The sequence below is a fragment of the Aythya marila genome (genome assembly GCF_965140915.1).
Source record: "Aythya marila genome assembly, chromosome: 12".
Taxonomy (NCBI): Eukaryota; Metazoa; Chordata; class Aves; order Anseriformes; family Anatidae; genus Aythya; species Aythya marila.
Window position 1 is genome coordinate 13,136,928 of NC_139053.1, and position 23,353 is coordinate 13,160,280.

The 23,353-nt window shown below is 35.4% G+C and overlaps 1 protein-coding gene and 1 long non-coding RNA gene across 8 annotated transcripts in view; one reads left to right on the forward strand and one right to left on the reverse strand.

Annotated features, from left to right (window-relative positions):
• CDH11 (cadherin 11) overlaps window positions 1-23,353 on the forward strand; it is an 80,169-nt gene that overhangs the window by 51,006 nt on the left and 5,810 nt on the right. For all 7 annotated transcript variants that reach the window (XM_082769804.1, XM_082769805.1, XM_082769808.1 and 4 more), the window contains 9 exons: window positions 10,470-10,864; window positions 12,190-12,484; window positions 13,258-13,377; window positions 13,851-14,018; window positions 16,955-17,142; window positions 18,611-18,864; window positions 19,875-20,011; window positions 20,225-20,346; window positions 21,154-21,271. In XM_082769804.1, the coding sequence (XP_082625930.1) occupies window positions 10,637-10,864; window positions 12,190-12,484; window positions 13,258-13,377; window positions 13,851-14,018; window positions 16,955-17,142; window positions 18,611-18,864; window positions 19,875-20,011; window positions 20,225-20,346; window positions 21,154-21,271 (1,630 nt within the window). In that variant the 5' untranslated portion in view covers window positions 10,470-10,636. The remainder of the gene's footprint in view (window positions 1-10,469; window positions 10,865-12,189; window positions 12,485-13,257; window positions 13,378-13,850; window positions 14,019-16,954; window positions 17,143-18,610; window positions 18,865-19,874; window positions 20,012-20,224; window positions 20,347-21,153; window positions 21,272-23,353) is intronic.
• The window catches only part of LOC309882578, a 34,018-nt gene continuing 32,415 nt past the window's right edge, over window positions 21,751-23,353 (reverse strand). The window contains exon 4 of the long non-coding RNA XR_014318316.1: window positions 21,751-22,107. This is a non-coding gene — a long non-coding RNA (uncharacterized lncRNA). The remainder of the gene's footprint in view (window positions 22,108-23,353) is intronic.

Below are 23,353 nucleotides of genomic sequence, written 5' to 3' on the forward strand. Positions count from 1 at the left end.
ATGATCGGTTAGAAATATAAAATTGAACAGGTTTGACTTGGAATGAATTATGTTCATGCAAAATCATTTGCTCTTTTTTGCACATGTATCACTTGCATGAAAAACGAATTTTAATTGCAAGCTGGCAAGCCTTTTTTTGCTTAGCATCTATTTATATGCTTAGTGTCTAATTGCAGCGCCTCAGCACCTCATTGCCCTTTACAAATTTTATTTTATTTTTATCATAATACTGGGAATTATGTTTTAGTCCTCATAGCTTTGGATCACATCACTTAGAACAGTGAATATACAAATGGCTCCTCTGATTTGTGCTCAGAGCAGATCACACCGCACAGGGAGCCAAAGGGAAGGTTATATCTAATGAAGGCATTGTTTGTTTGTGCATGTGTTTGTTTGTTTTTTTAAAGTGCAAAAATTCTACGGTGACTACTTACAACAAGACATCCCAGGAAATACTCATGAAAATATTGTTTGAATTATAATCTTGTGATTTAATGGATTTTAAGTAATCAGTTAAATCTGCAGTTTTGATCTTGTCTGCTTTAGCCTCCCATTAGGTACCTAAACAGTGATGGTGTCTTTTATTAGAGCTATTGACACTGCATTAGGAATGGGTTTGAGTATTCTGTTGTTATTGCCTCATGCTGTTGAGCCAAAATAGTCTCTCCACAGACAGTATCTGCCTATGAAAAAATTAATTATTGATTCAATTGTTCATTCAAAATATCTCAAAGTGGCTTTTATGCTCTTTACGGAGGAAATTTGCACTCAATTCGAACAGTTAAGCAAGCAATCAGAAAGAACCTTACATGTGCATGGCTGAAGGATCTGAACTCATCCCTCTGCAGCTCCAGGAAAGCTGAGAAAAGGAGGGGAATTTGATTAGAAATTTAGCTCTCACCTTTCTTTCTCTGTCAAATGTATTTGAAAATGAAAGAGATTCTTGGTAATTCACTAACTTGTCAAGTTTTATAAAGATAAGTGTTACAGAGAATCTAATTATGTGAGCCTCTCTAAATGAGAATCACAATGGTTGCTAGACTTAAACAAACTGCTATCTTTTCAAGGTGGTTTGCATGTGCTTCTAAAGTGCGATCTTCTGTCAGAAACCTTCCTACTTGAGGGAGATCAAATGGAAGGGGACCAGGGGATCAAGTAGTCTAGTAGAATTATATTCAAAGTGGCAAAACATTTTGTAGAGGAAGGCTCTGTGCAGTGAAGAAATTGATTATAGATTTAGCAGTGCATTCCCTACTCAGATGTTTTGCAGAAATAATTATTTCTACGATAAACTGGAATCACTTTATTTGAAGAAAAATATTTTTAAATTTAAATTGTTGTTCTGGAGAGGAAAAAAAAAAAACTGTATGGGAAACCTCATTCTAAGGTACTTCTATATATAGGTAAATGTATTACACATGCTGTGCATGGGGTATGCAAAAACTATGCAATATCTGCATTGGGTAACTTGTTTTCACTACATAGTAGGACTTCAACCAGAATAACCCAAAAGCTTTGGCACTATAAAATGCATTGTAGAGAAAGACGTTCCATAGCTTTTGTGCTCCTTAGAGTTACGTATTGATGTTGGTTATATAAAGACCACGCAAGATGCTATAATTGTCTGGCATTTCAACAGCACTGCTGAAGCTGTAAGTACAATACAGCAGATTCAGTTTAGATTTCTGATTGCGTGGAGGATGTTTGCCCTTCAGCAAGAGGTTGTAGATCAGAACAGAAACTGATCATTTGCTGGAATTTGTTCTGGCTTGGTTTGGTAGCTGAATAGGCCTGCCTGTAGTCGTTAGTTTTTGCTAGGTTCTCAGTTATCATTCCTTAATCTTGACTTTCTGTCTCATTTTTGTCATAAACCAAAAAGACCCTCAGTCACAGCACAAGTGTTAGTTATAAATTCTTAGAGAAAAATAAATATTCAGGGTTGTCTTAGCATGTGAGCACTGTATTAGTAGTTGGAAGAAAGTTGACTTTAGATGCCACTTACTTCCTCCTTGAGGTGTCATTTATAACCACTTACATAATAGGAAAATACATTAAAACTAGCATGGGCATAGGCTGCAGCTATATTCAGCTTTGAGTTTACAAGAAATTATAAGAATTCCAGTTTGTCTGAGATGCACGAGAATGCAATTACTATTTAAAATAAACTCTACGAAGAGCTTAGTCATTACTTCAAATGACTCTATCAATCACCATGTTCTTTAATAAGACTACCTTTCTTATGCTAGTTGTTTTCCTGTAGAGTTTATGCTTAAAAACAGACAGCCTCTGTCACATTTATCTTAAGTGGATCTCCCTGGGGCAGCAAGTAAATGTAAAACTCTGTTTACAGCCATTTTTCATTTCCCAAGCCTTTTAATATCACTCTCTCAGGCTTATTTCTATGTCATTCACTTCATAATGTACTAAGTTGTCTTCCTACTTTCTACTGCTTTGTATGAGCAACACCAAATGGCAATTTCACTCTTCTTGAATGAGTACAAATTAAATCAAAGTCTGGTGAAAATACTTTCCTTCCATGGTGGTTTCAGAGGTGAATACTGAAGGATATATCACAACATAAAGAAGTTATTTTTCTTCCTCTTTCTTGCAAAATGACTTTTATTTTCAAAGAACCATCATTTTATGGTTCTTTGTCTATGGCTTCCTAACACTGAATCTCAAAGCTGCTACAGGAAAATATAGCTACATTTCAGAAACTATTCTTTGGAGCAGCTGGGGATTATTGGCTTTAAACATCTCAGTAATCCAATACAGTGCTATAAAATATAATTTAAAATTGCAAAGGATTAAGATTTCTATGCACAGGATTCTACAGAACTCAGAATAGGATTCTACAAAGCTTACTATGCATTTCTGAAGGTAACTTTTATTGCTAAAGATGAACATCACCAGTTCTGTTAAGATTTTATTTATATACTTAGTACATACAAATCTTACCATGGCCTAGAGTCTTGCTATAGCAGGATACCCCTAGAAGTTTCATCTGTTTGCACATGATATATAAACTTAGATATATACACATGTAACTCTGCAAAACTGCAACTTTGGGTTATAATCCTTTATAATTGCACCATGCTCCCATGCAAGACAGTGGAATATGAAGAGTGTGTGTTGGGGGTGGGTGGAGGCTCTCATTTAGTGGAATAACTACCAGAATTGTTTTCCCAAATATCTTTAAAGATAAAAAAAAAAATCCTGTTATGGACTACTTTTGTCTCAAAAGCCTAATTATGTTTTGTGAGTGACACAAAAGACTTGATATCAATTGGCATTCAGAGGGCTATTTGCTGTTTGCTCCAGTGAGACCTGAAATATGCTTCACCAAGAAGAGAGATTCACTGCTTCCGAAGGGCTCACAGGGAGTTAGTTGCTGGTGGTCTGTTTTAGAATTAAACATTGGGAAAAATGAGATTTACTGGTTACATATACAGTGTGAAAATCTTTCCCTGTATCAGAGATCAGAGCTCTTGTCATTTAAACAAAATGTTTTACATTAGACTACTGGATATTGTCCTTTAATGCTTGACTGCCAGTAGATAATTATATACATGACTAGTCTCATGGGATTTGTCATATTCATAAAGTCAGTTTGCTGGGTTTGGAGTCTTTTAGTTTTTCATTTTCCTATTTTGTATGTGATGAGAAAGAGCCACAATTCTGGCACTTTGGGAAGGAACTCTACTGGTATATGAATAGAGCTCTATGTCCTGATGCTGCTGTGGGAGAAGGGGTTCACTGGAGAAAGTGAAAATCCATCTCCTGATCGGATGATTTTTTGATTGGAATAACATGCACAAAGCCTTTCACTACTGTAGTGCAGCTGAAAGATTAAAAAAAAAAAAAAAAAAAAAAAAAAAGCCAATATTGTCTTGTCCTCTAATTCAGCTCATTCCATTTGAAGTACACCTTGGGAATGCTGAAATGATGAGGTGCCAGTGTTGCACCTTTCTCAGTTCTGCACATCATATAGGTAGCTCTGGGAAGGAAAAACCAGGCATACTCTATTTACAGTGTGAAAATAGAGTAATTCTAATTTTAATTCTAATCTTGTCCAGATTCAGGGTACCTAGAATCTCTGGCAGTTTTCAGGACTGAAGGACTTGTTCTTGGAACTGTTTTTTCCATGTGTGTCATGCAAGCTGGATAGGCTGTATAGCAGATCTGATACTTTGTGAAACACTATCTCAAGTAAATAAAATGAGATATGCCTTCTCTTCCACAAGAATTGTTTGCAATGAGTCTATCTAAGCTAAAAAACATATTCAGAGATTGATCTGATACTGCAGTGCAGTTTAAAATCAGAAAGTAATTGATAGAACTAAGTCGAACATGGAAGTTACTTTTAAAATAGAAAAAAATAACATACAAAATGCTAAGTATTTTATCTTGTTTCATAATCAAAAGGGACCAGGATACTTTTAAATGTTTAGATGCTATTTTCTTGAAATGAGTCAAGGAGGAAAACAAAGTTCTGTTAAAAGGGGAAAAATTGAACTGAAACCAAAGATTAGGTTATAAAGATACGTGAAACTTACTGGTTAGGGCTGAATAGCTTTCTGCAGCAAGAATTAGCTTCACTCAAAAATATTTTCATATTAATTACGCGAATTTCTTGAAAATATTTGGGCATCAGTTATTAGAATAGAGCATTTCTACAAGGTGATAAAAATACATGGCATGTCTAAATCCTGTATTCACACTGCTACGCGTACATTTACAAATGCACATCAGTATGGGACAGATGTACACTGAACTAGTCCACATCCCAGTGTGGACTAGTTCACATCAGTTCATGTGTTTTATTAAAAACTCACAAAGCAGTTAAATTCAGGATGCGCCCTAAAGATTAACCAGTATGAGCTCAGTGGGACTTAACTGATTATTTGATCTGGAAATCTTTCCTACTTTCTTTCCATAGGAACTGTTCATTTTCACGACCCTGATTGTAGTATTCAAGGAAGAAATAACAAACCATTTAAGTTAAGCCACAGATTATGAGCCCCAAGCCTGTTCAGAATGGCCCTGACCCTAAAGGAGAGAAATATCGAGGCTGGCTTTGCAACACCTGCCTGCATGGACGAGAGGTTCCTGAGGAGCTGGGGAACTGCCTGGCCTCAACACGTCCCTCCCTGCTGTGGGCTGCAGGGCCTCCTCCAGCTGTGTGGGTGCTGCATCCTTCTGCCCAGAGCTTGGGCGTTCTGACCTCCAGAGCTACTAGGATCCGATATTTATGCTGTCATTAAAAAACTATTCATTTTTTTCACCTGACAATAAAATTATTGTAAAGTAAGTTTTCATCTTTTCAGCTAATTCTAATTACAGCTAAAATCTCATTTGGACTGGGAGTTTGCTATATTTACTTGACGCTCTTGCAAAACATTTCAGAATATAATCATCTGTTATTATATTGCTACACTGAGCTCTTGACTGCTTTCTGCCAAGTGTATTCCTGAGAACAATTGCTGTTTTAATGTATCATCCAGAAGTTGTAGCCTAGACAAATCAGAAAAAATTGTTTAGTCTATTATAATTTGGCATATGGTCATTTAATAGCACACAGGAAGTCAGCATGAATGTTTGGGATTATTTTTGCTATAAATATAATGAAAGAAATTTAAAATTGGCTAGACTTCATTTCCGCGACTGGTCTTGTCATTAAAATAATCATTGCTGGCTCTTTATTTTTGTCTGTTAGTCATCTATAAGCAGTCATTCAAATTTACGTGTGAAGTTTTGTCGAGCAGACTGACTTTTCAGATTAGCCTGTTAGAGTGACACCACCTCTCTGATGTCCCTCTGCATTTTGCAGTCTCAGTGCGAGGATGCAGAAGGGCAGTGGAGCCGATGCATGCTGGAGCCGCCAATACTCCGTCTCTACGCTGTGCTGTAGTCTGTGGACATAATTTTATTATTTTTCAGGTTGTTGATGGATGAGTTCTTAATTAGTTGCATAGCGTATTTCCATTAGGAATGGTGGTGGTTTGTATTTTCTAGTGGTAGCAGAACAGACTTTGCTTATGATAAAATTGAAATTTGTTAGCTTTGCATTTCCAAAAATAAGTAACAACTGTAACTAAAAAACATAGACCTATTATCCACATAGCTAGAAGTGCCCTGACAGCTTCTTCTCACAACTATTTAGGGAGAAATTCTCTATTTCCATGCAAACATTTTGACATCCCCCTATGCATGATGGTATTCAGAGTGCGGACTAGATATTGTTTTAAAAAATCTCAGTCATACATACATCAACTGATAACTTACATGGGAGCATTTTGGAGTCCCATTGCATCCATGTATGCCACTGATGTGATTTAATCTTGTGTGCTGCATGGTTTTTCCTTTACTCTGATAGAGCTGTTATTTGGTACCAAAATTGTGAATGTTTGTTTGTATGTGATTGAAATCTGTTGATGGAATTTCTCCTTTTGTGAAAAGGTGTTTCTTAGTTCAAGCCTGGTATCCATTCTTCCACTTAAGGAAGTGGGAAGCAGGGCTGGATTTTTACAGATTTCTAAGGAAAACCTAGGATTTCAAAATTACATGTTGTGTAATTCTAAGCAACAATGGAAAAAACATCAGGATGTTGCAATTTGGTAAAATGCCCACCCAGATTCTGTTTGCTGTAGCTGAGGAATAAAATCTGTGTGCAGAAATAACACTGATGTTGAGGATCTCTCTCAGATTATGACTTAAAAAAAAGTGTAGAAACAGTCACAGCAAATAGTTGTGACAGTTCCCTCTATGTGTAATGTTTTGCGGTGTCTGAAAAGAAACACTACCTACAGAGAGTGTGTGGACTGTGAGCAGAGCAGCATTCCAGCTAGCTGCTGCAAGTGCTGGCCTCAGATCTGTATTCCATGCTTAGAGGATGATGAGGTATTTGTCCCTCAGCGCTGTCCATGGGAGAAAAGGAAAAGCTTTATAAATTGTGTAGCTGTTCTTCTATATTTTCTGCTTGAAAAAAAAAAGGGGTGGGGGGAACTGTTAGCTTTCAGCAGCAGATTAAAATATCTGAAAGGCCTCAAGTAGATTGTTTTAGAAAAGAAAAAAAAAAAAAGAGAGACTTCTTTTTGTTAATAATACCACTTCATTCTTAATGCAGTTTATTTTAACTATAGCTAAAGAGCATCTTGTGCACCTTGCCTTTTAGGAAGAAAGTACCTTGCAGAAAGCCAAGCTGTAGCTGTTAGGAATTTAATTATTTCACAGACTTCAGTGGAACTTTATATTGCTTTATATTATTAACTTTTCTAATGACGATAGGAGCCATAGGGCTTACCGCTGTGGCAGCCTCTATGTAAGGGAACAGAGAGAATGAACTGCAGGCAGGGTGAAGGAGAGGGGGGCACGCGGAGGCTGGGCAGACCTTCCAGCCTGCAGCTCTCACCTATCTAGCTAGCAGCAGATCACATACTTAAGAGCCAGGTTGGTATTACTAGCATGGAGTCCTTTCACAATGTAACTCAAAATAGAAGCAATTACCATATAAGAGCTATAGTGATTTTTTTTTTTCCCCAAATAGTGTTCATAGGATGAGATATAACCTGAAGACATGTAGCATTATTGCTCCCTCTCTATATATGTTTATGTAGAGAATAAAAACAAAAGGTAGCAAGCAATTTTTGTTTTAAATCCTCATTGGTAAATTAAGCATGGATGTGTGATTAATGTTTTGTTTCCAGCACTTCATACTTGAATAGCTGATAATAACCAGGGTATGTGTCAGCTTGGCTCTTCCATTATTATTAAGCATCTTTATAAAGTGTTTACTGATTTACATAACAGTATTGAGAAGTTTGGGAATAATGGTCATATTTGTTTACTTATTTTCATTGTTGAGATCATTATGGGATGTTAATGAAGAGTAATTATCAGAGAGTTTAATTTTCAAACACATCCAAAATCTAGTAATGTAAGGAGTTTACTTAACATTTTTTAGCAGCAGGTTATAAAATGCACAGCTGTCTAGGCATGTCTTTCTATTTCACTTCTGTTTGGAGCATGAAGACCCTGTTTAACAACCCCACTAGTAATTGCTGCGCACAAATACCATGCTAGTATACTTGTCCAGCATAATTAGCTATACTGGACATGGCACTGAAGGCTATTTGGCTGAAAGGACAGCCCCTTGCAAACCACCTCTGAAGCAGCACTATCGTTGATTAACTGAATGCAATTTTGAAGCAGACTGAACTGGTATTATGTAAATTATATATACATATTTTTACTGATGTAACTTCTTTATTATTTATAATTTAGTTACACCACTAAATTTCTGTAGACAGACTACCCAAAAGAGTTAACAGAGCTGTGGGGTCATATTTTGCCTACCACAATGATGTAAACCCAGAGGTGTTTCCTAAACAAGACAGAAGAGCTGATTTTACATCTGTGGGATGAGTACAGAATTTGATGGATTGTATTTAAAAAGACCCTTGGGTTAATAGATAGTTAAATGGTAGGGAAGCTTGGTAAGTAAATACTGCATACTAGGGGTTTCAAATTGATTTTTTTTTCTATTTAAAACTGAAAAAAAAAAAAAACCTATGTCCTTTCCTTTTAGATCTTCTTATCATCAAAAGCTATTGCAATAATTAGTGTTGAAAGACTTATCATACTCAAGCCACTTCTAAAACAGGTTAAATAACATTTTTCTAGTCCTTTAAGTCCTACCTGATTTTTACCTCTCAACAAAATAGAGATATAAAATAAGCTTTAAAAATACAGGCCTAATGCTCCACAGTTCACACACAAATGTTGTATCAGAATAACTGAATTTTGAGAGCATTTTTCTGACCAAAATAATAGATCATTTTCGTTTTCATATCTCCCATGCTGTTATGAGTCATCTGTAATGTGGCATCGTGTAGCAGTAGTAAAAAATGAAAATGGATACACCAAATGCTGTAATATGCTTAAGAAAAGAGAATGTAGAAATTCCTAACTTCGTGCCAGATTATGTTTGTATTTAAATGTGGAACTTTGATTTAATTCACTATACTGGAGTCATTATGGTGTTATAAATGAAGTTATTTCAGTTTAAAAAAAAAAAAAAAGCAGCTTTTTTGAGGAAATGAAGAACAAATATTTCCTTCCTTATTTAGGAATTACACTCAACACAGAGATACAGAGTTTTATAAATAAGTGTGTTGTTACATAGCTATGCAAAGGAACGTGGATGGGAAGACGTGACTGCTCAGGATTTAAGAAAGACTTCCCAAGATGAGTGGGCTGGTTACTAGTGAGATGTTTATTTGTTGCTGGAGTTATAGGTAGTGATGTAGGTTGAAGCTTTTTCCCTATATTCACATTTTCTGTGCTACAAGTACCTTCTTATTTCTCATGAAAAATGATTCTGTTTTAAAGAAGATGGTAGCAATTTATACATATGCCTGTATGAATATAACATTGAGTATTTTATTAGTGTGTGGCAGAAGAATAAAATGAATTACACTGAAAAATGAAACAAAACACCCTAGGGACCTAGTAAAAATTAGCTACTCTGTGAAGATTGAAGTATTGATGTTGGAAACCCAAGTGATAAGTCAAAGTGGCCTTTAAGATAGACTGTTAACTGATGGAGTTGTAGACCTTAGTTCAGGCTTCACTCTATTACTCAATTGCTACTTCAAATATTAATTCTGACCTAGTATTATTAGAAATATTAGAAAATAAGCAATCCATGTAATTCTGGTCATTTATGCCACAGGGAAAACAGAAGTAAATAGCCACATCAATTGCTATGTTATCAAAAGTATCTAAATATGTTTGTGTTAGTTTATGGCATTTATCATCACCAGAACAAAGACAGAAGAACTGGCAATCAGTGCTGCTTCTTTGATTTGATGACTTGATCCTCAGGGGGAGTGGAAAGGCTACTTCAAGGACCTAAGTCCAAAATTTAGGTCCTCAGAGTCCGGTCAGCCACTGCTCCTGCCTTGAAACCCCCAGGCATTTATTTTTGGCATGAAAATCTATTGGTCAATCCAAGGCCTTTTTGCAGGCATGTGTAGAAATATTCCACTCTTGATAAGCAAGTATCTTGGTATCTGTCTTATATCTAAACCTATGGCTTAACGGCTTATATCTAAGGCTTATATCTAAGCTCCTAAGAAGGCTTAGATATAAATTAGGTATTTCTACAGTCATCTCACATCTTGGGCTAAGTCCATTTGGAAGGATCATGAGGGAATATAATTCAACTTTCAAATGAGTGCCCTAACCAGCAAGTCCAAGGATTTTGTAAGGCGGTAGTTACATGTACCAAAGCACCAACTATGCTTGTTACTTAGTATTCATAATCATTTCATAATCATTTTTATATTTTAATCTTATTATCTCAAAACAGTCTGAGTTAGTTCTGATTCTGTTTTGCTTGATAAAGAAATTTTGCACCCCAGAGACATAAAAGAATTGACATTTTTGTCCATTTTACTTTCTTTCAGGAATTAAGTTGGGAAGCTGCAGAGCATTAAAGTGATGCATTCAATGTGTGGTTGCAACCTATGTGCAGAACATTTTATCTGAAACTCTTACGTGGCCCAAACTTTTTGACTTCCAAGGTGGAAGGGGTAGATTCTCGAATACTCCTGTGCCTACAAAATAACCAAAAATGAAGGAGGACAATTGTTTACATGCCGCTCTTATCTGCCTGGGCATGCTGTATTACAGCCATGCCATAACTACAGAAAAACTGAACCACACAAGGCCATCACTTCATGGTCACCATGAAAAAGGAAAAGAAGGACAGATTCTTCATCGTTCAAAAAGAGGCTGGGTGTGGAATCAGTTCTTTGTTATAGAAGAGTACACGGGACCAGATCCTGTACTAGTGGGAAGGGTAAGAATTTGTTTTTCATTCACTGATTAATAATCATTAATTAATATTATTATTTTGTGAGTTGTTCTTTTTCCTGCCATTGCTTTTCTGTTGCATTAGCTCTTTCTTCAGCAGCTAATTATTTACCTAAAATTAATCACGTTATTGTAGTTCAATTAAGGAGCTAATCAAAAACTACCTAAGTGAATACAAGTTTTTTTTTGTTGACCTCAGCAGTGTTTGAATGAATGTATATAGCTGTCATTTAAGACCATAGCAATGACTTGAACAACAGTATGTCCCAAGAATATCTAGTATCATTCTCTTTAAAATGAGTAATTAAAAGTGTAATGTCTAACCCAGCAGCTCAGTAAAAGTGTACAGCTCAAAAGATATCTCTTCATCCTTTCATTTTGAAGTTATCAGTAAAATTAAGTATACAAGGGGTAGGTATATATATAGTAGAAGATATATATCTGTGTGTGCTTATGTATATACACACATCCTGGACTGGTCTTTTTTTCTGTTACTATCTAACAGTAACTGATTACCTGTGTGTGTGTGTGTGTATGTGTATATATATATTTATTTTATTTTTTTTTAAAGGCATATTTACCGGTTTATAACAAGTCAGCTGAACTGTGCTGACTTAATGCCAACATGAAGAATGGAGAACTGGGTCGGTGACACCAAACACCATTCTGGGTATTCTTGTTTGAAAGATGGTTAAAAGCATACAATTTGTAGATGTAAACATAAAATCAATAAATCCATAATTTGGCTCAATATTTCCCTCATTCATCAAACTGAAGTGTACAATTGTGAAAGTAAGATAATTCAGTAAGGACTCGTTACGTTTTTTGTAACAAATAAGTTGCAATTAAAAGCTAGTTGGCAATCAGCAATTGGCTCATTTGTTACATCCCATCTGTCAATTAACTTTTTTTACACAGAATTCTACATTTTGCAGAATCTGATTAGTGTGAAAGGTACAAAATCTTTGTAAAAACTCTGTAAAGCTCTTTCTTCTAACTTCATTTAAATAAGGATCCTGTTATAACTATCTTCTCATGTATTTTCTTCCTTAAATCTCAAAGCTCGAGTCTCAGTTGCACTCTGTGTGGTAGCATGCAACTCTATGCAGGCAGTGTCTAAATGCAGGACAGATATTCATAACATGGGCTCGTGTATGGATCATTGCCTAGTGTAAGACAAGATTTTAGAAAACTGTGAAATTATACTAATTTCAAGTTTTTTTTTCTTTTTCTTTTTCTTTTTTTTTTTTTTTTGTAAACACATAATATTTATGCTATCTTGTGAAAGTATATTTGTTTCTCTTTTTGTAGCTTCACTCAGATATTGATTCTGGAGATGGAAACATTAAATACATTCTCTCAGGTGAAGGAGCAGGCATCATTTTTGTTATTGATGACAAATCAGGGAACATCCATGCAACAAAGACACTGGACCGGGAGGAGAGAGCTCAGTACACTCTCACGGCACAAGCTGTAGACAGGAACACTAATAGACCTTTGGAACCACCCTCTGAATTTATTGTTAAAGTTCAAGATATAAATGACAACCCACCTGAGTTCCTTCATGAGAACTACCATGCCAATGTGCCAGAGAGATCAAATGTAGGTGAGTACTCATAAATGCACTTTTAGTCCCTGTTTTTTGAGGATGTTGCATTGTCAGTACTTCTTGGCTTAACATAATTCCTCTAGAATTTTGGGAGGTAAATTTTACTTCAAGCTCAGTCAGTGACTCAGTCAATTTATCTAATTTGCTGACCAAATCAAAACTTGTTCAGCTACTGTCATGGTTGAGGTGTCTTTAGATTGCTCCTAGAACACATCTGTTTCCTCCTAGGAAGGAGCATGAGGGTCCCCTAGAATTTATGGAGTGTGAATCCTTTGGGGTAAACATCAAGATCATTCCTTTGGCTGAGCTGTGTAGTAAAGCTAGGGAGTTATTGCCACACTATTTATTCCATTTTTATGTCTTGTTTGAGCTTGTGTCTATCACAGAGATTTCTACAGGAATGATTTCTCTGACACTTTTTGAGGAAAATGTAAAAAGAAAACTTGTTTGGCTGTCTAATGACAAAAGGAATATAGTGCTATACACTGTTGAGGGGAAAAAAAAAAAGCATAATGATACTTAAGCATAATGACTGCTGACTTTTATACCTTCAGTGTTTAGAACATTAATCCACATCACATTTGGTGACAAATCTTTGTGGATTGTGTAAATTTATTCTGTCATGTATAAATTGCTAAGTGAATTTTTTCATTTACCAAACCTGGAAAAAAAAAAAAAAGATGTAGCCATACTGAAAGTCTCTCTCCTTGGTTCTTACAGACACATTTGCTTCTGTTTGTATTTCCTCTGTCTTTGCTTTCCATCTTTAGGTACATCTGTTATTCAGGTAACAGCTTCTGATGCTGATGATCCTACATATGGGAACAGTGCCAAACTGGTTTACAGTATTCTTGAAGGTCAGCCGTACTTCTCGGTGGAAGCTCAAACAGGTATTATTGACCAGTTTATTTGAGTAGGACCTCATAACTGGAATCCATTAAAATGAAGAATTAAATGTATTGACCAAGGCAGTACATGTGCTGGTGTGTTTGAGCAAAGCTTCCTTTGTTCTCTCTTGATGGTAGCTAAGCTGCTTAGCAGGTTGTTCCCCTGGCATTTGGTAGAACTTCTTGGTACACTACACTAGAAAGACGTTTCTATCTTTTGTGGTATGATATGGTATGATAGAAATAACAGTTTCTGTGCTGAACTGTAATTTTCTGGTGCAGCTCTTTGCTCAACTATTCTAAATATTTGGGCTAGTTTGCTTGCATAGTGTCATGCACAGCATAGAGGAAAGATAATCTGGAACATTATTGCAAATATTTCTGCATTTTAATGCATGTTAAAAAAACACTGTCCTGTTTTTCATGATGTGAACATGTGAAAATTCATATGTGACATATTTTCTTTGTATTTATAGGAATTATTCGAACTGCCCTTCCAAATATGGACAGAGAAGCTAAGGAAGAGTATCATGTTGTAATACAGGCAAAAGATATGGGAGGACACATGGGAGGCCTCTCAGGGACAACCAAAGTGACAATTACACTTACAGATGTCAATGACAACCCACCAAAGTTCCCACAAAGTAAGTAACAGAGTCCTTAATAACATATATTACTAATACCCATATTTGCATAGCATCAGACATTCAAAACTTCAAAAATCAGTAACTGATGGATTATCACAGCACACATAGGAATAGACAAATATTATTTACACATTTTTGCTGATAACATATAGAACTTCAGTATCTGGGTGATTTACTTTGTGTTGCAATGAGCCATTTTTTAATGTTAAAATTGGATTTCAAAGATTCCTAACTCTATACTTCATTTTTAACACTATTGGACCATGTTATATTAGAAATATACCTGTGATGTGATCAGGGAGACATAGTGTGGACTTCTCTGTTAATGGAAAAAGAAGTCTCATTTTCTGGGACAGTTCAAGCAACTCTGTACTAGAAGACGTACCTCCTCTGCAGCAGTTCTGGGCTAAGCTGGTTTACTGCCTTTCCCATTTTCATAATTACAGTGTGGATGTAAAAGACATTTAAAAATCAAAGTGTGTTTACTTCTCTGCTCAGACCATGAGAATATTAAGTAATTTTTGTGGGGAAATAGGAGGAGGTTAAAACAAAATTCCTACAAGTTTTATATAGGAACAGATTCTTCTGTTGTGGAGAGAGATCCAGTAAATTGTATTCTCATAGTGTGTGTGCAGCAGAAAGCAGTAAAGGTTACCCATGTTTGAAAGAAGTCTCCAAGTGGCCTAACCTCAAGCCTTTCAGTAATCCATTTTGTTTATTGATGAAGATGGACAAAGGAAAGGAGATCTACTTTATGTTCTTACATAAGTTCTTACATTATGTCCAAGAGTCTTGCTTTTTGGGCCCTTGACAGAAGTGTTGTACAGGGTAACACCTCCTGATTATGTCCTTTCGGGTCTTTAACAGACCCTTGAATGAGCATCATTTTTTAATTACACGTAGCCTTTCATTTTCAGTGTTGATGCTTCATCCTTTACTTCTCTAAACACTCTCAGGGAATGATGCATGTCAGTAAGTATAAAAGTTATGACTGGAAGTTCCGTATGCTTTATATTTATCATGGCAATAAAACCAATTTGGTACAATTACATGTTGGAATTGATGGTTGACGTACATTGCTGGTGGTCAAATAAGTCTATTTCAATACCTTTGCTATTTATTTTTCATGTACAAAATTAGTCAGGGATGACATTAACAGATTCAGTCTTCCCAGTTGGGGGAAGTATATTAATGGACCCACACAGCTGTCCTACATCTCATCTCTGCATGGGATTGTTTTGGAGTGCAGCATATGCACCATCCTACCCCACCCTACTTCCCCTCTGAGCATCCGTACAACACTGATACATCCTGGATGTGAACATGGCTCTCTGCCCATGCTGCAATTTCCTGGACCCTCAAGCCAGAGCTTAAATGACATAGCCAGTCCGTAAATGTAAAGATCTGTTAGCGTTTTCTACTGTTCTAACAGAAAAGTGTTAAATCCTTAAAAAAAAAAAAAAAAAAAAAAAAAAAGTCAGGTTCTACACATTTCACAACCATATCTTTTTAATCCAGTCATAACCTGGGACCCCGCTACATGGTATTTTTGCTCAGTAACCCCATCAAAATATGTATTTTTCTTATTTTTCTCAGCAAATTCTAGTCATTTTACCGAGTTTAAAAAACAAGAAATCTGTTTTGGGAGAATATTTAAATCAGTGTTCAGAAATGTGAGCTATCAGTTATTTGACTTAATCATTTGCCCCTAATTTTAAAACCTTATTTGGGAGTGCTTTGTAACAAAACCAGGGTTTGACCGGTTTATATGAATAGCCAAATGCAAATTTTTTACTTTTTTTTTTTTTTTCTTTTTGTTTTGTTCATTGCTCAAACCCTTAATGAGTTATGTGCTTAAATTTTGGATTCTTTGTGACAGGAGTTAATGGCCTATTTCCATGACATGTGCCAATTGTTTTTATGGGTAATGAGCCAAGACCTGACTGGTGTAAGTCTCCGGATGTTCCTAGAGTGCTACTGTAGCAACAAAGAACAATTATGGAGAGGAGGATAAATCAGATTATTTTATTTTCTCGTGCTGTTTTGGTGTTTGTACTAATACTGATGAAATGGCAGAAAATGCTGACATAGATTTGTAGGTTTAGAACCAGGTTATGTTATGTGAATGCTGTGGTAGGTTGGGAAGCTCCAGGAAGCAATGGTCCCTAAAGGACAACTGCTGGTAAGAGATTTATCCAGAAAGAGTATTGGTCTCCTCTAGTGTCCTTAATACACAAAGAGAAATGTGTGGCACCACAACTATGGGATGTGTGGGGATGGTTTTCCCTTTTAAGTTTGATGAGGTAAAGCCTTTTTAAGTATGGAATCCTACACAAATTGGTATATATATGTATTCTCTGTTGTGGTAAACTGTTATAATCACTACAACAATGCATTCATACTCCAAATTAAAGTCATATAAAGCAGCAGTTTTATTCTTTAGGCAGTACAGCAGTCAGGTCTATCCAATTCATATTATGTAATTTGTGGCTACTGAATAAATTGGCAGAAACACTTCACAACTATAGAATTGAATGTCATACTGTGAGTTGTATTAAAAAATTTTCCTTCATTTTTTTTTAGTAACACCTTTGATATGAATTATAACCTTGATAATGTCACAACAATTTCTTTATTCTGACTAATCAATTGTCTTTTTAACCCCTTCCAGAACAGATAGGTATACAGATGTTATGTAAAACATCAATGAAGAGGTAATTTTATATAGATTAGCAATGTGTTTTAAGATTTCACATATGCCTTCTCAGAGCTCTTTATACCGTAACATTCCCTCAGGGAATTTCAAAGTGTAAAAAATTACTGTGGTTAGTTGGAATTTATAAGTTAAATGAGTAAATTTACAACTGGAGAGCAGACTGCATACTTAAGGCAAATGTCTTTTTTTTTTTTTTTTTTTTTTTTTTTTCTGCCAGGTGTGTACCAGATGTCAGTGTCAGAAGCAGCTGTTCCTGGAGAGGAAGTAGGAAGGGTGAAGGCCAAAGATCCGGACATTGGAGAAAATGGCTTAGTAGCTTACAGCATCATTGATGGAGATGGAGTGGATATGTTTGAAATTACAACAGACTATGAGACTCAGGAAGGTGTTGTAAAGCTTAAGAAGGTGAGTAGTACTGTCCTCTCAAACCTACCAAAGTGCAGTATTCTTTGTTTCTGACAGAGTATGTGGTAGTAATGGGTTATCACCTAAGCTAAAATATCAGTAAATGCAATTTCACTTAATTTGTTTCTAAAGCTGTGATTAACTCTTAATATTCCATTTCCCCATTAGCTGAATTGGAATGGAAGAAAATAACCAAGAAGAGTTACATAAAAACTGTACAGTGGATTAATTGCACAAACTAAATGAATTCATAATAAAAAGTCACGGTAAAATACAATGCCATCAGCTTCATTGTTAATGAAGTTTTGCCTAGTGCTGATAAGTAGCAGACATTCACTGTTGCTTTATGTTCAGTCTGAACAGCCTCATGCCCTATAGTTTGAATTCCTCAGCTGTGCATTGTCCAAAATACTGTTCTGAAGGAGTCACAGGCTATGCCAAAAGCAGCAGAAATACTAAGGTGATTTCATACATCAATATGATTTTTAAAAGTGTTATTAAATTATAATTTAGAAATCATATAATATTATTTAAGCATTATTATTTTGCCCTTCATATCTTTTTATTCATCTCCTTTGGAGATATTCAAAAGTCAAACCAGAAGGCCAGGGCAACCTAACTTATAAGTTAGCCCTGCTCTGTAAATTGGGGCAGTCTCTCTGGAGGAGACCCAAAGATCTCCTCTAATCAAAATTATCCTGTGGTTCAATTACTGTACTTGTTCTAGAAGTGGGAATGTATGTCATGTGCATTTTAAAATGTGGGCATATTGTCACTGCCTGCATTCACTTTATGCTGTTAGCCTACTTTGTGAATTGTGGTTGGCACCTGTTTCTCAGGTATTTAGAGGCACGATCATTTTGAGGTGACCAATGCTGCAACACTGCAGCCATTTCACGTTGATGACAATGCAGATATGCTGTGTCTTGGATCAGGCTTTCTAAAGGACCTAGCTGGCATTATTTCACCTCCACTTTGTAAAGTGACATGAGATCTAGGGATGGAAAGAACTACAGAAATCAAAGAACTGCAAGCCATCTTTGTATTTCCTCTACTACTTCAAAAAAATTAACTTCACTTTGTCCATATCCATATCTCTAAAGAGATATGGATAGTCCAAGGCTGACCCCTTTCCTATCCATTCCTCTTCCATGCTATATGGAAGGCTGCACAAAGGACAGGGTAATTTCCCCAGTAAAGATGATTTCCTGAGAGATGCAGGAAGCAAAGAGCAAGACAAAGACTCGTCTTGATATTTTGAGTGCCTTCTCATGCTGCTCCATACATAGAATGTAGCTCCTTCTATTTCAGTCTTTTTGTTTTTAAATACACACATTTCAGTCCAAGCTTGTTGACAGATATGCTCACATTTGTTTTATGTTATTGAATACTAGGAGACTGTTGACTGCTTTTACACTAGTTTTGCTAACTCTGTTGAATGAATACGTTATTTTCTTGTTTCTCACAGCTCTTAGATTTTGAAACCAAAAAGTCCTACAGTCTGAAGGTAGAGGCAGCCAACGTACATATCGATCCGAAGTTCATCAGCAATGGACCATTCAAGGACACAGTAACAGTGAAGATTACAGTGGAAGATGCTGATGAACCACCTGTATTTTTAAAACCAAGTTATATTTTTGAAGTACAAGAAAATGCAGCATCTGGCACTGTGGTTGGAAAAGTACATGCCAAAGACCCTGATGCTGCAAACAGTGCTATAAGGTATGCTTCATTAGAGCAGGCTGTTTCTTTGTAAGCATGGTAAGCTTTTAGTATTGTTATACAAATTATTAAGATAGCATAATAGACCTCAGACAGTAAGATTCCTAATTTACATAGAATATTACTAAGTGTAACCATACAGCATTGCTTTTATGCCTTATTCCATAAGGTACTCTTTTCTCAAAGTCTGTATCAGAAAGTCCTGTAAGTGTACCACAGCTGTGTCTACCTAAAATATACCTGAGGACATCTGAATTAGATTCTATTCTATATCTTATCCTTCTTAAAAATATCTTATTTTATTATCACAGCATCTTTTTCTCAAAAGATAGGAGTCCGTACAGTGCCTTACAGACTATTATAGATAAATGCAAAGCATTAATTTCTACCGAAAACCACGTATACACACCTACTTTCTGCAGTTATATTGGGTAGTCTTCTATTAGGGTACTTTTTTTTTTGTCATGTTCACAGTGTAACTTAAATTATAAAACACCATTTTATGGGTATAGTTAACATTTTGGAGAATTGCATGGTAAAGATGAAAATCAGAGGTGCATAAAACTGTGGACATGTGTAGGTAATAGATAATATTTAATAAGCTAGTATGATCGACTAACATTTTGAATAATCCAAAGATCAGAAGACTTTAAAGATCTTTGTCATTAATATGAAACAGATAAAAACATAAATATATCTGTAGATATTGTAATCGTATTTTGTAAGAGAAGAATGTAAAAAAAAAAAAAAATCAGGGGGTTTTAATATAGAGACTTCAAAGAACAACAATTTTCACTTAGTACTAGCATCCTGACAATATTTTTTCTAAATGTAGAATTGAACCTAGTGAACATCCTTTTAAAACAACCATTTATCATTACATTCAAAATAATATTAAGGGTACTGCTTATAGTTATTTAAAAATCATAATGTTTTTTTTTTTTTAAAAAAAAAGGATACATGAAACTGCTAAATCTTTTTTTACCTAATTACCGACTTTCAATCTTTAGGTATTCAATTGATCGTCACACTGACCTTGAAAGATATTTTACTATTAATGCAGATGATGGCAACATCAAGACAATAAAAGCTTTGGATAGGGAAGAAATTGCTTGGCATAATATCTCTGTCTTTGCAGTTGAAGTTCGTAAGTATTTCACTGAATTATTTTGTTATCAATTTTATAAATTCTGTTGTCTTCCAATTGACTCAAATTGGTATGTTGCAGTAAATCCTAACAGAAATACCTTAGCCTATTTCTTTTTCACTTGCATACAATTAATACAGTTTTTGCTATGATTTTGTTAGTTTTGAGGGATCCTCCTGCTTCCATTTCATTCTGGTTTTGTTTACACCATAGACAAACAACACCAGGAAGCCAAAGTTCCGGTTGCAATTAAGGTTGTTGATGTCAATGACAATGCCCCCAAATTTGCGGCAGCCTATGAAGCGTTTGTCTGTGAGAATGCTCGAAGCAATCAGGTAAGCCTGTGTGCTCCACCTTCACCACATTTGAATTTCTTACTGTAGGTTGTTAGCCCAGTTCTGTGTTGAAAGCTTGAATAAATTGCAGCAACTGAACATTTATTTTTAAATTTTGTACAAAATGCCTAAAGCACTCATCCTGTGTGTACTTTTCCTGTGGTTTTATTTTGTATTGCTATCAACAGATAGCAATAGAGTGCTTTGTGTATTGAATATGAATGATGTTGGCTGTAAGTACCCACCAGTACATGGGCAACAGAGCTGGTTGGGAACAACTTTCTCAGTTGTGAGCTTGGTTTGGATATTAAGAAATATTCAGCATCTTACAAGAAGAACGACAGTACAGTGCTTGTATGGTGTAGTTTACAGATTTATCCCTGAACAATCTGCGAGGAAAAGGGAGAGCATCAGGTGGAAATAAAGCACTATACACTACCTGCACTTTTTGATTTGGTGTAGCAGTTTGGAAGAGACATTGTGAGCTGCTGAATTTTCTGCAAAATGTTATTTAGCCTACTAAGTTATCATTAGCACAGGTCTGTATATAAGAATGTATATCTAGGTGTATCTATACTTTTACACCTATAATCCTGTGTTGATTAAATGTAAAATAAAGATTGCCTTTCTAGCTTTGAGTCTGCAATATGTTTATAATTGCATACATTTGTTGAGATATATTGGTGTTTTCAGCTATTTCCTCTGACTTTGTAATTCTTTGTATTCGAATGATTTCTCAGAATGCTGTCTATATGTGATGTATCCAGAGAAGGAGCTGTTTGCTTACAAACTACTTTTCTTTTACAGCAATTTATTACAATTAGTGCTGATGACAAGGATGACTCGGCCAATGGACCAAGATTTATCTTCAGTTTACCACCTGAAATTATTCATAATCCAAATTTTACACTCAGAGACAACAGAGGTTTGTATGAAGGTTCCCTCTATAATAGTGTCCAAAGAAATGACAAAAGAAAACTAATGGCCAACTTAATGTCATGCAACAGCATTTTCATTAATTTTGACAGAGTGCCTGTTTTCTAGAGATTTAGGGGAGGAAGGCAGAAAAAATGCAGCTGAAATACAGGAATGTTCTTGGAGTAGTGTAATGCTTATTAACCTTATTTTCTTGAATACATATTTAAAATTACATAATAATACCCTACATGAAAATCCACTGCCATTTTATCACCCAGGAAGAGGATAAAAAACATTGAGAAAAATGTTCAGTAAATTTAATTAGCAGGTCTCCTTGATTTAAACAAAACTACTTCCTAATCTAAAATTAGTGAGGGAAGGGTAAATTATTATATTGCTTGTATTTTTTACGTAAATCTGTTTGCTGGTTTTTGGATGTCAGGAGACATGGACTAGGGTCCTAGTGGAAAGAAGTCACTGTGAAACTAAACCTTTGTAGGAAATTTCTGTTGTGAAACAGAAATCCAGGGCGGGTATATCGCAGTGTATGGGTATCCCGGTCCCTTTGCCAATTTTCTCTTAATGAAATACAATACAGTCTTGCAGTCAGAATGAGCATCATAAGAGGTAAGAAATTTTAGTAACAAAACAAACAAGCATAGATGAAAGCTAAAATTTATTAGATATTCTAACATTATAACATCATTGAACCTGACTTACCAAATGTTGAGGAATCGGGGGGAGCGGGGGGAGGAATACAGATTCAGCCATTATAAATATTTATTCTGTTTATTTAGTGATAATCAGTATGGCATTTATGTTCAATGTTCATTTGTTGTTTTCCTGTACAGGGAAAAAAAAAAAATACAGTTTCAGCTTCTAAAGAACTGGTTTTAAATAGCAAGCTTTAATGTGTGAAGGAAACAACTGTTTTCTGAAATGTAGAACTCAGTTGAACTGGTTTAAATAATGATTTATTGTAGATTGACAGAAGTACAAAAGGCAACATAATCCAGATACATAATTTCAGTAACAACTTTTTTTCTCTCAAATGTTATGTTGTGGTATGCTTTCTATCGCCATCAACATCTGAAGTGAGGGCAATTATCATCAGAATTCCTAAACAAAAGTTCCATAATTCTTGAAGGATCAAAGTAATATTGTTGCCTAGTACTTGACACTTGTACATACATAAGCAATTCATAGAGGATCCAGTGGAGAGAGTATATTTATTCTCTTTGAAGTAAGAAAAACACCATTTTTGAAAATTTGATGAATGTATTTTAGAGAGAAGTAAATAGAAATGAATTCTTTGCTTGAGACCCTGAGGTCAAATTTCTCCTTACAAGATATTTTCTGGTCAACATACTAAATTGAAAATGGATTAGATTGTATAATCTAACAGAGAATGTGTAAATCAGAATTGAGATGCTTTGATACAGTTGCCGGCAAATGGTCTTATGGTGCCTGACTCCAGCCAATTCGATTAATCTTTCATTTCCATATTCAGCAGATTCTCTCTTTCTCTCTCTCTTTCTCTCTGTCTCTCTTTCTCTCTCTCATGACAAAGCCCAGATAAAACTGTTTAGTGATAGAAATGATGATGTCCATCAAATGTAGTGACTGGACCTAGATATCTGAAAAGGTTATTTCAACAAGTCAGTATTTAAGGGTTGAATCTTCCTGTACAAATTTTTGTTTAGAAAATAGTGTAGTGCAATCCATCCATTTACATCCTGTTTTTTCTATCATTTTTGTACAATCCTTACTGCAGTCATGTTGCTAATTTAACTATTTCTGTGTTGTTTCATTTAAAAAAAAAAAAAGTTATGATATTGTAGAGAGTTAAAATTCTGTTTACTTCCATATAAAGAACTTCTCAGAAACAGTGTGCTATCGTTGGCAAGTCAAATAATTTACATGATCATTTAAAGTTTCTTTTTCATTTGTAAATCTGAGCAGTCTATATACCATGCCACTGCTTTCAGAGGGAATTACTAGTTTCAGAGAAAAATGGCTTTATTAACTGTGGAGAACAGTTAATGAAAACTCCAATGTTTGGGTCTATTACAAAACTTTAAAGTGAATA